The sequence below is a fragment of the Chaetura pelagica genome, unplaced genomic scaffold, assembly GCF_000747805.2.
Source record: "Chaetura pelagica isolate M959 unplaced genomic scaffold, ChaPel_1.0 scaffold428, whole genome shotgun sequence".
Classification (NCBI taxonomy): Eukaryota; Metazoa; Chordata; class Aves; order Apodiformes; family Apodidae; genus Chaetura; species Chaetura pelagica.
The window spans coordinates 198,277-215,414 of NW_009954311.1; the positions used below are offsets into that span (position 1 = coordinate 198,277).

The 17,138-nt window shown below is 47.3% G+C and overlaps 1 protein-coding gene across 1 annotated transcript in view; it reads left to right on the forward strand.

The window, feature by feature from the left end:
• The window catches only part of ACAN (aggrecan), a 29,209-nt gene that overhangs the window by 4,709 nt on the left and 7,362 nt on the right, over window positions 1-17,138 (forward strand). The window contains exons 6-12 of the mRNA XM_010004041.1: window positions 346-858; window positions 1,781-1,955; window positions 2,379-2,506; window positions 2,625-2,918; window positions 3,055-3,249; window positions 3,939-6,917; window positions 15,644-15,757. Coding sequence (XP_010002343.1) covers window positions 346-858; window positions 1,781-1,955; window positions 2,379-2,506; window positions 2,625-2,918; window positions 3,055-3,249; window positions 3,939-6,917; window positions 15,644-15,757 — 4,398 coding nt within the window. The remainder of the gene's footprint in view (window positions 1-345; window positions 859-1,780; window positions 1,956-2,378; window positions 2,507-2,624; window positions 2,919-3,054; window positions 3,250-3,938; window positions 6,918-15,643; window positions 15,758-17,138) is intronic.

Below are 17,138 nucleotides of genomic sequence, written 5' to 3' on the forward strand. Positions count from 1 at the left end.
TTAAATTCCTTACACTAGGCACTAGAGGTCAGTGCAGACTTGGGTATGGGCAAGATGTTACCGGGAAGGAGAGCTGGGAGGAGAGCCCGGAGAATCTTCTGATATACCAGCTGTGGAGCATATGGTGGCTCATTGCTCCCAGCTCCCGAGCATGCACTCCACGCTGGAGACTTGTAGAGAACTATAGCAGAGGAAGGAAAACCATTTGTTGCACAGGACCATCATGACTTCCCTGCTCCTCTCAGAGCCAGCAAACACCCAGCTTCTCCTCTGGCAGCACCACTGCAGTACACCTTGCCAGACTGACCATGTTCCCTCTGACTCCTGCTTTGTCTCCTGGTGTAGGGGACGACGTTGGGACTCTGGTCCCAGGGCAGTTCATTGACGAGACAGGGAGCGAACTGGGCAGCGCCTTCACCATCCAGACGGTCACCCAGACTGAAGTGGAGCTCCCTCTGCCACGCAATGCCACGGAGGAGGAGGCCCGAGGCAGCATCGCCACCCTGGAGCCCATCGAGATCACACCAGCTGCCACTGAGCTGTACGAGGGCTTCACCCTCCCACCCGATCTCTTCGCTACCCGTGCCACAGCAGAGACAGCTGCCACAGAGGAGGAGAATGTGACCAGGGGGGATGTCACAGGGGTGTGGACTGTACCTGAAGAGGTCACCACCATAGCCTTAGGCACTGCCATAACCTCTGAAACAGCAGAGGTGAGCTCGGTGGAAGAGGCCACAGGGGTAACCACCACACCAGGGCTAGAGCCTGCCTCTGCCTTCACAGTGGAGGATCAGCTGGTGCAAGTGACAGCAGCCCCTGGTGTTGGTCTCCTCCCCAAGCAGCCCATCTCCCCCACAGGTAAGTCATCAGGACTCCAAGAAGCTTGAACATCAGTTTCTCCTAGCGGTGACCACTCAGCTGAATACAGTCTGAGCTTCTGCTGTCACAAAGGAAATCCAGGTCACTGGATGTGTGCAGGCCTGTTTGGGGTCAGGAACAGGCTGCGTGCCTCCACTACAGTAGAACAGGGGGGTGAGGAGGAGGCTGTGGGCCACCCCATCATGTGCCGAACAGGGCTCAGCAGGCTGATGTTTGGGGCAGCCATGGTCACACTCTGCACTCCCATGTGCATCTGGCTCCAGGAAGGGGAAAGACAGGGTAGGAAGACCCTAGAGAAGGGCTAAAGAGATAGCCAGAACATCACCCTTGATGACAGCAGAGCTCAATGAACCCATCTCCATCAAAGTGGGTTTGACAGGCATTGGTTGAGAAGACCCTTTCTGGTCATGTATCTTGGTGGAGGGGAGGTCCTGTAACTGCTGTCTCACCACGGCTTCTCTTCCCCCAGGTGTGGTGTTTCACTACCGAGCTGCCACCAGCAGATATGCCTTCTCCTTCGTCCAAGCCCAGCAGGCCTGCCTGGAGAACAACGCGGTTATCGCCACCCCCGAGCAGCTCCAGGCGGTGAGGAGGAGGCTGTGGGCCACCCCATCATGTGCCGAACAGGGCTCAGCAGGCTGATGTTTGGGGCAGCCATGGTCACACTCTGCACTCCCATGTGCATCTGGCTCCAGGAAGGGGAAAGACAGGGTAGGAAGACCCTAGAGAAGGGCTAAAGAGATAGCCAGAACATCACCCTTGATGACAGCAGAGCTCAATGAACCCATCTCCATCAAAGTGGGTTTGACAGGCATTGGTTGAGAAGACCCTTTCTGGTCATGTATCTTGGTGGAGGGGAGGTCCTGTAACTGCTGTCTCACCACGGCTTCTCTTCCCCCAGGTGTGGTGTTTCACTACCGAGCTGCCACCAGCAGATATGCCTTCTCCTTCGTCCAAGCCCAGCAGGCCTGCCTGGAGAACAACGCGGTTATCGCCACCCCCGAGCAGCTCCAGGCGGCCTACGAGGGCGGCCTCGAGCAGTGCGACGCGGGCTGGCTGCGGGACCAGACCGTCAGGTACGGCTGCACGGCCTGGGGAAGGCACCTCAGAATCACCATTTAGCCATGAAATCAAGGCTTTGCACTCATCTGTCCTGCGCTGCTCCGCTCATCTGCATCTAAAGGGCTCCTGACCTAAGGTTGTCTCCAGGCCATGATATCTAGAGGCCAACAGACCCCTTCTTCTCAACCTGCCCTAGCTCTGCCCTGCCCTGTGCACACCTTCTGCTGTGCTGAGCTGCCCTGACATGTAGAGAAGTGAAGGAAGGTTTGTACTCATTGCCCCAGGCTGTAAGTGGGCTTGTTTCTGAGTCACGCTGGGGGCTCTGAGCATCTCTAATGGTGAAGCATTTGTGTCCTGCTCCCAGATACATCGAGGTTCTTCACTCCAGGATACATAAGGCTGACCTTGGGTGACCTCCTCTCTTCTTCTTTTGGTAGGTATCCCATTGTGAATCCCCGAGACAACTGCGTAGGAGACAAAGAGAGCTCTCCAGGCGTGCGGTCGTACGGCATGCGCCCGGCCTCGGAGACCTACGACGTCTACTGCTACATTGACAGGCTCAGGGGTACGTTCTGCCCCTTCCTATGGGCACAGCTGCGGAGCAAAACTGTGCTTCACTCCTCGTCTGCATGTGCGTGGGTGGGAGGCAGGGACTCACGACTCTCTTCTCTCCCATCCCTCAGGTGAGGTGTTCTTTGCAACCCAGCCAGAGCAGTTCACCTTCTCAGAAGCTCAGCAGTACTGTGAGACCCAAAACGCCACACTGGCCTCAGTTGGCCAACTCCACGCAGCCTGGAAGCAGGGCTTGGACAGATGCCACGCTGGCTGGTTGGCTGATGGCAGCCTCCGTTACCCTGTCGTCAGTCCCCATCCCGCCTGCGGGGGGGGTGTGCCCGGCGTCAGAACCATCTACCAGCACTACAACCAGACGGGCTTTCCCGACCCGCTGTCCCGGCACCACGCCTTCTGCTTCAGAGGTACCTTCCCACCCCTGCAGGGCGTGTAGACTGATCTCCCTGGGGAAAGGGACGGGGTGGGAGTTTGGACAAAGCACTTCACCAGCATCTTGGATTGGATTTTTTGAAACTCCCTCCAATACCTTTTTTGTTCCAGCTCTGCCACCTGTGGAGGAGGAGGGGGTGACCTCGTCCTTTGAAGAATATGTGTTAGCAACCCAAGTGATCCCTGGAGTGGAGGGGGTACCCTCTGGGGAGGAGGTGACCATGGAGACGGAGCTTGCCACTCAACCTGAGAATCAGACAGCCTGGGGGACAGAGGTCTTTCCAACTGATGTGTCACTGCTCTCAGGTGAGTCAGAGCTTCCTCATCTTCTGTGTCCCACTTGGCTGGTGTTGTAGGGTTGGGACGCTCCAAAAATAAATACGTTGTGTCCTGGCTGAAGGGGATTCCCTCTAAATCCAAACAATTATCACCATATTAGCACAGCCTGAGGCTGTGTACACAGGTGCCACAGGAGGAGCTACACCTGTATATTAATTAACTTTTGTCTGGAACTGAAACAATGACCAGCCCTCCTTCCCTGCTGCAGAGCAGCACTGCCAGAGCACCCTACAAAACACCTTGTTGTGTATGAGGGATGGGGAAAGCAGGCAACAGACAGACCTCAGGGAAGACAGAGCTGCCCTGTGGTCAGAGCAGCACCAAACTTGTTCTCTTCCACATCTTATCACCTAGGAAGCAGTAGCTTGATTTTTGTGCATGGGAATTGATGTCACTCTTGCCATTATCCATTGTCAGATGGTTATATATTCTGTCAGTTTATCAGAGATACATAATTTATATTTATTTAAGATAAAACGTTCATTAACAATTTTTTAGGGACCAAATTATTTCTGCAAGCACACGGGACTTTGTGCCTTTATCCCAAAAGGATCAGTTTGGAGGTAAAGTCAATCAGGATATTGTTAATAGCATCTTTAACAAAATTTAGTAAATAATTTTCCTATCTCCCTCTTTGTTCACCCTTTATTTTCCAGTGAGTCCACCTGCTTTTCCTCCAGCTACCATAATACCAGAGGAAACAAGTACCAATGCTTCTGTCAGCCAAGTGTCAGTGGAGGTGACTGTGTCTGGAGAACATCAAGTCAGTGGTGAATCTTCAGCATCCGGGTGGGCATCTGGAGTCCCAGATACAAGTGGAGAACCAACTTCTGGAGTTTTTGAACTTAGTGGAGAACACTCAGGGATTGGAGAAAGTGGATTACCATCGGTAGACCTGGATACCAGTGGCTTTCTACCTGGAGAGAGTGGGCTACCTTCAGGGGACCTGAGTGGGGCACCTTCTGGCGTTGTTGACATCAGTGGCTTAGCTTCTGCAGAGGAAGATGCATCAGTGTCTATTTCAAGGATACCAGAAATTAGTGGGATGCCATCTGGAGTGGAAAGCAGTGGGCTGCCTTCTGGATTTAGTGGAGATATCTCTGGCACTGAGCTAGTCAGTGGCATGTCATCTGGAGAGGAAAGTGGACTCACCTCTGGTTTTCCTAATATCTCTCTTGTGGATACCACGTTGGTGGAAGTTGTCACAACAGCACCAGAACGGCAAGAGGAAGGAAAAGGAGACATTGGAGTCAGTGGTGAAGGAGATCTGTCAGGGTTCCCATCCACTGACTGGGGCATCAGTGGTGGAGCCCAAGGGTTACCCTCAGGAGCTGAGCTCAGTGGGGAGCCCTCTGGAGAGCCTGAGCTCAGCGGGTTGCCCTCAGGCCTGGATGTCAGTGGAGAACCATCTGGAACTCATGAGGCCAGTGGCCTGGTGGACCTAAGTGGCCTTAGTTCTGGTGTTGATGGAAGCAGTGAGGCCTCGGGCGTTACCTTTGTAGATGCCAGTTTGGAGGAAGTGACAACGAGCCCCTCAATTACAGAAGCAGAAGCAAAAGAGATTTTGGAGACCAGTGGATTGCCTTCAGGAGCTGAAGATATATCAGGCATGGTATCTGGGAGTTTAGATATCAGTGGTCAGCCTTCTGGGCAAGTAGACTTTGGTGGGAGTGTTTCTGGAGTGCCTGATGTGAGTGGAGTGATTGAGAGCAGTGGAGAAATCTCTGGAGTTGATGTCACCAGTGGCCTCCTGTCTGGAGAGGAAAGTGGACTCACCTCTGGCTTTCCCACGGTCTCTCTTGTGGATACCACTTTGGTGGAAGTTGTAACACAGACATCAGTTGCACAAGAAGTGGGAGAAGGACCATCTGGGATGATAGAGGTCAGTGGATTTCCTTCTGGAGACAGAGGACTATCTGGAGAAGGGTCTGGAGCTGTGGAGTCCAGTGGGTTTACTTCAGGGACAGGAGACTTCAGTGGGGAGCCATCTGGGATCCCGTACATCAGTGGAGACATTTCTGGAGACACAGATCTAAGTGGACAATCTTCAGCAGTGACTGATATTAGTGGGGAGGCCTCAGGGCTGCCAGAAGTCACTTTAGTCACATCTGATTTATTAGAAGTTGTGACAAGACCAACAGTGTCACAGGAACTGGGTGGGGAAACAGCTGTCACATTCCCCTACATTTTTGGGCCAAGTGGGGAGGCCTCTGCATCTGGTGAACCAAGTGGGGAAACGTCTGCATTGCCAGAAAATGGTATAGAAACATCAACAACTTATGAAATCAGTGGGGAAACATCTGCATTTCCTGAAACTAGTGTAGAAACATCCACAATTCAAGAAATCAGTGGAGAAACGTCTGCATTTCCTGAAACTAGTGCAGAAATGTCCACAATTCATGAAATCAGTGGGGAGACATCTGCATTTCCTGAAATTATCATAGAGACATCTACAAGTCAAGAAGCCAGGGGTGAAACATCTGGCTATCCTGAAATTTTCATCGAAACATCCACAGTTCAAGAAGGAAGTGGGGAAACCTCTGCATTTCCTGAAAGTAGCACAGAAACTTCCACCATTCAAGACATCAGTGGGGAAAGTTCTGCATTTCCTGAAATTAGAATAGAAACCTTCACAAGTCAAGAGGCCAGAGGTGAAACATCTGGCTATCCTGAAATTAGCATAGAAACATCCACAGTCCATGAAATCAGTGGTGAAACATCTGCCTTTCCTGAAATTAGCATAGAAACTTCAACAGTCCATGAAATTAGTGGGGAAAGTTCTGCCTTTCCTGAAATTAGAATAGAAACGTCCACAAATCAAGAAGCCAGGGGTGAAACATCTGCCTTTCCTGAAATTAGCATAGAAACTTCGACGGTCCATGAAATCAGTGGGGAAAGTTCTGCATTTCCTGAAATTAGAATAGAAACTTCTTCAAGTCAAGAAACAAGAGGTGAAACATCTGCCTTTCCTGAGATTAGCATAGAAACTTCTACATTCCATGAAGTCGGTGGGGAAACCTCTGCATTCCCTGAAATTAGAATAGAAATACCAACACATCAAGAAGCCAGGGGTGAAACATCTGCCTATCCCGAAATTACCATAGAAACATCCACAGTTCAAGAAGTAAGTGGGGAAACCTCTCTGTTTCCTGAAATTAGAATAGAAACATCCACAAGTCAAGAAGCCCGGGGTGAAATATCTGCATTTCCTGAGATTAGCATGGAAACATCCACAGTCCATGAAACCAGTGAAGAAACATCTGCATTGCCTGCTGCTAACATCAAAACTGTTGCCACATCTTTGGCCAGTGGGGAGCTCCCTGGTGCTCCTGAGGAGAAGGAAATTCCTGACACAACATCTGGAGCTGTGACACACTCAATTGCAGGCATTTTAGGGGAAACCTCTGTCCCAGACATTGTAATTAGTACCAGCACTCCAGATGTTGAACCAACAGAGCCACCCAGGAACCCTGAAGAGGCTCAGCTTGAAATAGAGCCCTCCCCTCCTGCGGTGTCAGGACAAGAGATGGAGACAGCTGTTGCTCTAGACAATCCTCATCTGCTGGCCACCACTACTGCTGCCCTGCCTCAAGTGTCACAAGATGCAATAGATGCATTAGGACCCACTACAGAAGGTACTGTGTCTTCTTCTTGTATGGAAGGGAACATGCTATGGAGGGGAGGGAGGGGGCACAGTTTTCATATTTTGCTTCTTCCACAGCAGAGAACATTAACACAAGAGCAGGTTTGAGCAAAATATTACTGTGGTGGGAAGCCATAAATGTGGGGTTTTCCACAGGTCATGTTCAATAGCTTCTGTCTTAACAAATGATAGTCTGTGGGCAGGTAATGTAATTATCCATCCAGTGTGACCACATCCCCAGAAGCCTCCTGGACTTCTGTCCTGCCTGCCCTCAGCAATTATATGCCCTTGGGGACAGCAGTAGAACACCAGTTCAAGGAAAGCACCAGGAGATGTTTGTCTGGCCTTCTTCCACTGCACCACAGCAGTAGGCACCAGCCAGTCCTCTGAACTGCCCTTCCTGGTGGACATGGCTGCAACCCAGCCATGATGAGCAGCTCAGTTGACCTGGAACCTGCCAGGAGCATGATGAGGGTATAATCTGGTACCCAGGAGATCACCGGGACTTAGGTGAGCTCTCCCCTCTGTGCTGCCAGAGGTGAGGACTCAAAAAAGAGTATTCTGTGAGTGGTCATTGAAAGTTGCTGTGACCAGGCTCCTGGACATGATCCAGCTGGGGCACTAGGGCATTCACTCCCCCTCTGAAATTCCTCTGAGCCACCAAGACAGTCTAGAGAAAACATCATTTTTCACATGTGGAAAAAAGAGCAAAGAAGGATCCACCCACCAGAGACTTCCTCCTTGGCTCGTGGATGCAGCTGAGAAGTTGGAGAAGAAGGGCTGCAAGTGTCTGTCCAGTTCTGTTTCTCCTTTTGTGATGTACTGACTTGCTGCTGCATCCCCCAGTGTCCCATCGTACTTGCTCCAGCACGGGAGGCTGCCCATCAGCAGCTCTGCAGTGCCAAGGGGTAAGAGGCAAAGCAAGTCAGCTGGGGACAAAAAACCTCTGCTCTCAGCATCATGTGGGCTGAGTATAATGTTTGCATCAGACAAAATGTCCCCTTGGCAGACTGTGATTGCCCTCTGGTCTGTGTCTTCTGCTGCTCTCTGCAGCTAGGACAAGTTAAATGTGTAAGACAATGCTCAGAACATCACTACCTTTTGTCAGCTCTGCTGAGAAATGCCCTTCCTTCCACCCTGCCCCTTTTTGGTGTTCCAGCACTCTGTCTTTGGTAGGACTCCTTGTTGCCAAGTAAGAGACACAATATGTAAATCTGAGTAGCCATTTACAGCAAAAAAGTTCCACTGGCTTTCTGACAAGCATCCCCTGAGCAGTGTTCATGTGCTGTGGGGGCAGTAGGATACTGCAGTGATGAGAAAATGAGATGAGATGTTGTTGTGCTTGCTGGTGGCTGCTTCTTAGCCAATGGAGGAGCCCAGTCCCAGTAACACAGGATGTCCCATGACATCCCTGGCCATGGCTTGATTTCGTTTTGCTGGCATCAGGAGCAGAGTCCTGGGGGATAGGCCCCTTCTCAAAACTATCAGTGCTTACGTATGAAGGTCCTACATATGCTCAGTATTCAACAGACCACACATTCATGTGGCTTATATGGGTTACAAAACGTATATGCAAGAGATTTTCTCAGTTCCTTCTGCCAAAAGTAATATCAATTCCATCCCCTTTTCCCAATACCTCCGCAGCTGCTTCTTTTTGGTTCATTTACACCATTCAGCAGAGGTAGCTCTGGGCTCACAAAGGGTCTCTAAGTGCAGTGCTTTGTGATGCTCAATCTGGTTTCTGACTTAATTTCCATCCCTGAATTGTTCTGGATGAGTCACTGCATTTCCCTCTGCACTAGGTCTCTCCCTCTGAGAAAAGAGGTAATCACAGCCCTTTGTTCAGTCCTGCTCCTGATACATTGGAGTTCCTGGCCTGTCTCTGCTGAGCAGCTGCAGCAGTGGGTGAAGGCACCTCAGCAGGGTTGTTCCTGTGGTGCTGGTCCAGCCTGGCACCACATCCAGGGCTTGGCAGGATGCTGCCACAGCTAGGCACCCAAAAGCCCTCCTTGCTCACCTCATGGGCTTTGCTTTTGGGCCGTGCCTACTGCCACGTCCAAGCCTGGAGACAAACACAAGGCAGGGCTGAGGGAAAGAAAGGAAAACAGCAAAAAGGCTGAGGAAAAAAAAAAAAAAAAAGAAAGAAATTGGCCCCAAAGTATGGTTTTATTTCACTGCTTTTTCTTTTTATAAATTACCCACAAGGCAATTGCCAGATTCTTCAGAGTATTTGTTAGCCAACATTCTTGTGAAGTATTTTGAAAGAAAACCATGTGTTCAGCAGCTCATGTGTGAAGAAGCTTGAAAAATGTTCTGAAATTGGAACACGTGTGTTCGTGAGTCATGGAGATGAGGCTGTAGCAGCTGGGGTTTCTTAGCAGGTGACAGGGAGAAGTAAGCGACGACTGCATGAAGTTTAATTGTAGACCCGTTAAAAACTAGGGATGGGCTTGAGTAGATGTTCGTGGTTGGTGCTCCCAGCAGGGAAGATATTCTAGGCTAAAACTTCTTTTTTTTTATTGGTTAGCTTCTTGACTACAGTGTCACTGTAGGGTTATATGCAGTCCTGGTCAGGATCTGAAGGAAGCTCATCCAGGTGGCAAGAAAGTGTATTGACCATGAACTTGCAACAAGATTTACTTCTTCCACAGAATTAGAGCAAAGTGATGACAAAAGAAATCAGAGGGGAAAAAAAAAAGAAGAAAAAAAAGGAAAAATTATCCCAGATTTCCTTTTTTGGGTCGTTACTCTTTACAGTGCTCTGGGGATTGTGAACATGGCAATTCTACAAGGAAGAACTGAAGGCTGGAACCCAAAATGCAGTTTCCCATGCTGTGGCTGCCTTTTCACCTGAAGTTTCCCAGTCTTGAAACGTAGCTCTTACAAAAAGATCAGATCTAATGTCTGTGCCTTGTGCTGTGCTCAGAGTTTGTAGGGTGTAATGGTTGTCCATTAAGTTCAATTAATTTTGACTAACAATAAAGCATGGGTGAAGCTACCTCAGCTTACAGAAGGAGCTTAGAGCAAGGAGCAAGAAGGCATGTGGCTGTTGCCCCTCTTGTCCTGTTGTTGAAGGGCTCTAGTTCAATCTAGCAGTCTTTTTTTGTGGGATGATGTATGAAGAATTACATTTTTCTGCTCTACTGTAGCCTCTACTCCTCTCTAAAAGCCAGAGCCAGAAGCACAAGAAGACCAAAGATTAACAGTTGGAGTGCCAGTATTTTTTAGCATTTAAACAAATTGAAGGCTATGTGCACATGTCTTTAGTCAGCAGTTTGATTTCTCTGTGAGGACAGGAACCCCACAAGCTTGAAGAATTGTCCATAGGCTTGGCTTCTTCATCCAGCTTTTTGCCAACTCAGCAGGCCTTTTTGCTTCTGGTAACATCTGAAGATGGATAATTATTAGCTGAAAAAAGCATGCTGGCTCTTCAGTGCAAGGCTGTGGTTTGGAGCATTCTGACCAGTCAATGACTTAAAAATTTCACTCAAGTTGGAGGAAAAAAGAGAAATGTGCTGAAGGGGCAGCTATTTATGTTAAGTTTTGCTTGTCTCTGGTGAAATGAGCTCATGAAATCTGCTGCCTATGACACAGCTGAAGGTTAGAGCCCAAATAAGGAAAGTTCTTGATGGGCTTTACTCATTCTTCATGCCCTTGAAGTCCAAGGGATAGAGTTTCGGTGGTCCAGAGAAGATCAACTCAGAAGAAAAATGTCTAAAAAAACATTCATCTGATCATCAAGTTTCACCTGATGTGGAATGAAGAAGATGGAGGTACTAATCCTGGCTGAGAGACAAGCACAGACCATGTCTGGATGAGCAGATGATTTTGTGTCCTGGATAGATTGTCTATTTTGCATCAGAAGTTTATTAGCTTAATTAAAAGCTCTCTCTGAAGGGGCAACCTACAGTCCTGAACTCATTTTATATGTGTGTCAATGTTTCAGAAACCAAGATGTCCACATTTCATGAGCTCTCCTTCCATGAAAGTGTTGAACACATTGAAGGTCCCAGCAGATCAGCAGGTTCTCCTGGAAACTTGCTGTTCTCTAGATGCCTATAGCTTTTCAAGGCTGTAGCAATATCTGCCCTTTCTGCATGGAGGCTTTGGTTTAATTTTTGTAGTTAATTATTTTAATGACTTAATTGCTCATCAGAAGTCACTAGCTGGCAATGTGGTGTTTGATGCCAGCATTTTTACATATTACTTAAAATGTGAGAGAAGTGTTTTTCCCGACTCCTCCTTTTCTTGCAGGAGTCACCCTATAATCTCTCCAATAATGTTCTTAGCTGTTTGAGCTAGCAGATGGGCAGCTCAAACTTCCCAGCACTCTCTGAAAAACAAAGTTAATTTGTACCTGGATCGTTGGGGTTTTTTTCCTGTCTCTAGAAGATCATTATCTAGCTGGTCTCTTGAGTCCCTCTTTGGATAACTGCAGTTACAAGGAGGTCTGTAAAAGAAAGGGTGCAGAACACAACAGAGACTGTTGGATATCCTGAAAATGTCTTGCCTTTCTGTCTTGCTTTTTCATCTCTGCTGAACAAAACCAGGAGTCTAAATCCTGAAGCCTAAACTGGTTACTCACAGCTTCAGGAAAACCAGACAGTTTGTTCAGGATTTGGGTGACAGCACCTCTCTGTTCACAAGCTGCTTCTCCTCAGTAGTTGTTTTAAGCACAAAGCTGACTTCGCTTAATGGGTATTCTTGCTCATCTTCCATACAGCTCCCACTGAGGGAAATGCACAGAATGTGTTGTTTTAAAAAGTGTTAGCATTGTTTCTAGTATTGTCTTCTTAGCTTGGGATGAAGGCTTTTAAAAGCATTTCCTTCCCACTGCCTCTTCACTTTTGCATGCCATTTGCCTTCTGAGCAAAACCAGGACCAATCTATTTCTCTTTCATTTCTAAAGGATTTCTCTTTCCAATTTTAAATGAGCTAGTACAGCAAAATTGTTTTCAAAAGACATTGGGAGAATACTTATGTCAACTTTATCTGCAGCAAAAGAAAATAGTTCTGACTAAATATAGTTTGTATCTGGCAACACAAAAGAAATCTTAGAAAGAAAATGGGGAAACAAATTCAAAGCTTGCATTGTAGCTATGAAACTCCCCTTGCTTTCTCCAGCCAACAGTTTACATCTTCCAGATGGAAGACCCTGTTTACATTGGATATATTACTTTGAGCATTTTATGTTTTAAAAAATACATAGAAGACAGACATTGGGTCCTGTTAGTAGCAGAAGAATAGAAATTGGTGTGACAATAGGTTTGAAAAACCTTTTGCAACTTCTGGGTGATATTAACTGCAGTATGAATTGTCTTCCAAAGAGCTGCTAATTTTGCATTATGCTCAAGAAGTGAGTTAATACATTCTAAATGGGCTTCCTATTCCTGGCACTGCAAGGCGTTTTGTCCCGACCTTGTTTTAGAGCTGAAGCATTTGAAAGCAGGAGCTGCCTCTGTTTTGCATCCCCTGCTGCATCCCTGTCCTTTGTTAGGGTAATAATCACAGTAGCCTTGTCTTCTTGAGCTGCTTCTCAAAGCAGAGCTGACTCTGAGTGACTGCTCACCCAGGCAAATAAATAGCTGGGATCTGTGTGAGATCCTGGGGTGGTGGAGGCAGCTGTGCTGTGGAAGGAGGGGAGCTCACACCAGGCTGAGCAGAGCTGGCACACCTTGAGTGCTGCAGGCTTTTCAGCTGGCTGGGGAGATGTACAGTGATTTACTAACCTCATCTGCCTCTAAACTCTGTGGAGGAGGACACATTCATGGCTTACAAAAGGTTATGAAGAAAATGCCCAAGCATTGCATGCTGGATGGGAGGTATTGGACTTTTGTTTCTTTTACTGGAGTTCTCACCTCCTGTAAATCCTATGGCTTTGATGCAATATCCTAGAAACACCCACAAACCAGCTTGCCGGGGTTTCCAGAGACAACATCGCTGCCAATTTTGCTGTTTAGAACTTACTTTTCAAAAAGATCTCCAAGACCTAGATTTCCCAGAAGGACCAGAACCCCCAACTTTTCCTGCAACCTGGCTGGTATGTTTGAGCTTCCTGATATCAGCTTAGTGAAGTGATTCTGCATCCAGATGGAATAGTGTCACTGCCCCAAAAGCCTGAAGGGGAACTTTGGTATCATCTTGTGTTTAAAACATCTATTTCCAGCCATTTGCTTCTAGGAAAAAAAACCAACCAGTCTCCCACTTTTGTTTAGTGTCTGTTTTTCCAACATTATCTACAAGTACACACACTTTCTCTACATGTCTTATATAAAAATATATGTGTACGTATGGAGAGATCTATAACATATATGTTATATGCAGAGATTTGTTTTTGCAGCATATATAATATGTGCAATCATATTATATGCAATATCTGTAAAGCAAATTCTGTTCCAGTGTTATTTCCCAGCTGGAAATCTGTGGCAATGACTTTGCATGTGTGTGCCTGCTCCCTCCTCCTCCAAGACCAGAGATGGCAACTCACAGCAGGTCTCCTGCACCTCAGAAGAGATCTGGGACATGCCAAGTTCTAGTCCACATGACTGAAGACAGCTGAAGACTCACTATTCCCTGCTAAATGTTCTGCTCTAGCTCTCGTGTATGCTTCGTTCCTACGTCTGCACCTTCCCACCTCATGGAGCCTAATGGACAAAGGAGAGCCACTCCTTACTTGTTCAGCTGGAGCCCACTGGAATCAACATGACCTATGAAGACTCACTATTCCCTGCTAAAAGTTCTGCTCTAGCTCTCATGTATGCTTCGTTCCGACGTCTGCATCATGCTTCCCACCTCATGGAGCCTAATGGACAAAGGCTGAAGACTCACTATTCCCTGCTAAATGTTCTGCTCTAGCTCTCGTGTATGCTTCGTTCCTACGTCTGCACCTTCCCACCTCATGGAGCCTAATGGACAAAGGAGAGCCATTCCTTACTTGTTCAGCTGGAGCCCACTGGAATCAACATGACCTTCTGCTGTCACTGCTGTTGGGAAGCACAAGGGGGTTCTGGAGTTGTAATCATCCCTCAGGATACTTTGTTTTCTTTTAGGCTCTCCGTATTCTAGGAACTCCAAGGGTGACTAACAAGCAATACCCAGCCAAGTTCAATCCTTCACTTCTGTTAGATCCATGACCCCCGTTCTGTTCTGGAAAGTATTTATCAGTGTCATGGAAACAGGATCTCCAGTTCTCTTCATGTTGCAGTGAACAAGGCAATCCAGAAGGCATTCATGAGTATTTAAAAGGGCAATCCAGAGGAAAAAATTCCTCCTTTCAGAGAAGATCTGCCAAGCTGGAGTAAATAGTTCATCAGCCATCTGAAGAATAATTGCATTGCTCACAGTGATACAACCTAGAATAAAGATGACAACCTTCATGCTCCAAAGCACAAACCGATGTATCACCCAAGGTCAGAAGGAGTTTTCTCCACCACTTAGGCACGTTAGAGAATATGTCCTCTCTTAGCTGACATATCAGACATTGGCCACTGAGTGATTAAACAGCCCCAGGGGGTATAACATGCATCTGCTCTCATGTGCCTGGGGACACTTGAGCAGCCAGGCCACTGTTCTGCATGGACACAACAAGCAACTGAATATACACCAATCAGAAGATGAGCACAGACCCTGGGGACTCGCTGCTTTGCTCTGGTTTTTCCGTAGCCAGCATGTTTATCATCTTTGAAGGTCTCCTCACTAACCCTTCTCATCCACAAGAAGAGCATGGAGTGTTAGTACTTCTGAAGCCTCACATTTCTTCTGAGTGCGGAAGAGAAATCTTGTCAAACCAGCCATCATTTAACCTAACCTGCATGGGTGTGCTCCCACTTCCTTCCTTAGTCTTCCTTCATGCTTCTGAGTTGAACATCTCTGAAATCTTTCCATTCTGAATGGCTCTTCTTCTGATTCCAAAGCTCAGTAAGTAGGATTAAGGCTAAGTCTGGAGATATACTGAGAGAAGAGCTTTTACTTCCAGCACAAGCTAGATTTTATAATATATAGATACAAACTGGCTATCTGTGGCCTTCTCCAGAGCATTTATGCTCTAATTAGCAAGTTGAGAAACACTGGAATGTTGGAGACCAAACTCTTCCCACAACAACTTCTCTTCCAGAAAAGTAGAAAGAATCTGAAGGGCTGCTCTAGGTGGGAAACTAAGAGCAGTCTCCTCCACAAGAAGTTGAGAGTCTCTGAACCATCTTTAAACCCACCTCCTTTCTTCCCTGCACCTTCTTCATCTTCAGCAAGATTTCTTGTCCCTGAAACTTCATCTAAATTATGGTTAGGAAGAAAGAAGTAGTGAGTACTGGCCCCAGGAAGTCCGGTTAGGAGACAGAAATCAAGTTCTGGATGTTTCCATGACTTACGAGAATTCCACGTCCTTCCTCAAAGGCATATAGCTAGTGGAGACACATGTTCAATCCATCAAGCAGAGGCAGCAGACAAGGAAGAGTTACCATAGCTGCTGAGCTTCTCCAGCTGTCTTCAGAGTGATGTTCAACCAGCAAGTGACAGAAAACCAATGTCTCCCTTGTAGGGTGGGTTGGGTCTCTCACCTTCATTCTTGCAGCAGCAGCAGTGGCAGCATGTTTTAGAATAAGACCCTAGCAACTCCCAGGTTCCCCCCAAAACAACTGCTGTTCCCTCCTAAACGAGCAAGGAAACAAGTTCTCCCGTTGTCTGCCCAGAGCCCTAATGGAAGCCCTTGATTTCTTGCAGACACTGATGAGTGCCACCCAAGCCCCTGTCTGAATGGAGCCACCTGCGTTGATGGCATCGACTCTTTCAAATGCTTATGCCTTCCCAGCTACGGAGGGGACCTGTGTGAGATCGGTACGGCCTCCCTGGCTTCAGCTAATCTTACTAACTGCTGCACCACCTCCTTTCCACCCTTCCCCCCCCCAAAAAAAAAGCTGTTCCTGGGTGCCTCCATCAGTCCTGCCCTCATCTCAGTGAGCTAACCTCTAACAGCAGCTTGAAACAGAGTAGGGAAAAGCTTTGAGAGTTTTACTTGTGTATTTTGACTCCTTTGTTCAGCACAGCACCGTGTCCTCTAAGATTCCTAAGCAGGAGCTCCTGGTGTCTTCTTCAGGTTTCTCTGTTTAAAGTTTCTCTAGTGAGGCTTCAAACAGCTTGTAACAGTGTGGATCACAGAAGTCACTGCCTCTTTGGGTCAAGAGTCTTTCTGTTCATCTGTAACAGTAGGGACACATCTGAGTACATCTTCACCCCAGGCAAACTTTCTCTGCTAGACTGGAATTTCATGGAAGGATGTTTCAACTGAGCCATGCAAAATTATTGTGTTTCTTTCTGTGAAGATGCAGCTGAGAGAAGCCTCATTCACTCCAGGAATCTCCACCGATTTGACACAGCATGACATTTTTGTCATCTCTTCAATGTGGCTTCCTGTGGTAAAACCAGCAGGGAATGTATATCTTTGAGAAAATGTGAAGTGACCTATTTTTCCAACAAAATTAGGTACTCTGACCTGCACTAATACTTCTTTTTGTTTCTACAAGGAAAGAAAAAAAGGGTTGTGTTTTTTTTCTTGAAGCTGATGAAAGCCCAAACTTTTATCAGCTTAGCTGAGGGGAAGCTCTCCTGCCTTGCTCAAACAAAAGAGGGAAAAGGTTGCAGTGTCTTCTTCACCATGAGTAATGATGATCTTTATTGGATTGTCTCCTCTCCTTCCTCTGTGTCTCTCTTTCTGCTTCCAATATGATCACATGGAGTAGACCAGGAGAAAACAGCTCAGACCATCTGTCTCAACATCACTTTCCTAAGGCAATCTCATCAGGCTCTGACTTCCCCTCCCTATTGCTGAAGAACCCTGTAAGAGAACAAGAGATTTTCTACCCTGCAGCCACTTAAAACCTTGTTTATTCCAAGCCAGACTTAATTTCCTCTCTTTTGTGACTTATGGGCTGTGATGCCTGGTGCCCACAGCCCGGGAAATGCAAGGAGGAAGCCAGTGCCCCAAATTTGGTGGTGAATGTAAATCTTCATTTTGCCCATGAGGAAACCTTCCATTCCATAACATCTATTGGTCTCCAAGAACAGCAAGACACCATAGGTGAGCTTTGCCATCTTGCACACAGCCAAACCTTCTTGCCAACACGACAATGTCCCTGCCAGGGAACACACTTCTCGGCGTTCTTTTCCAAGACAATCACTGTCATATTTCCCCATAAGTAACAGTTATGTAGGAAAGAGT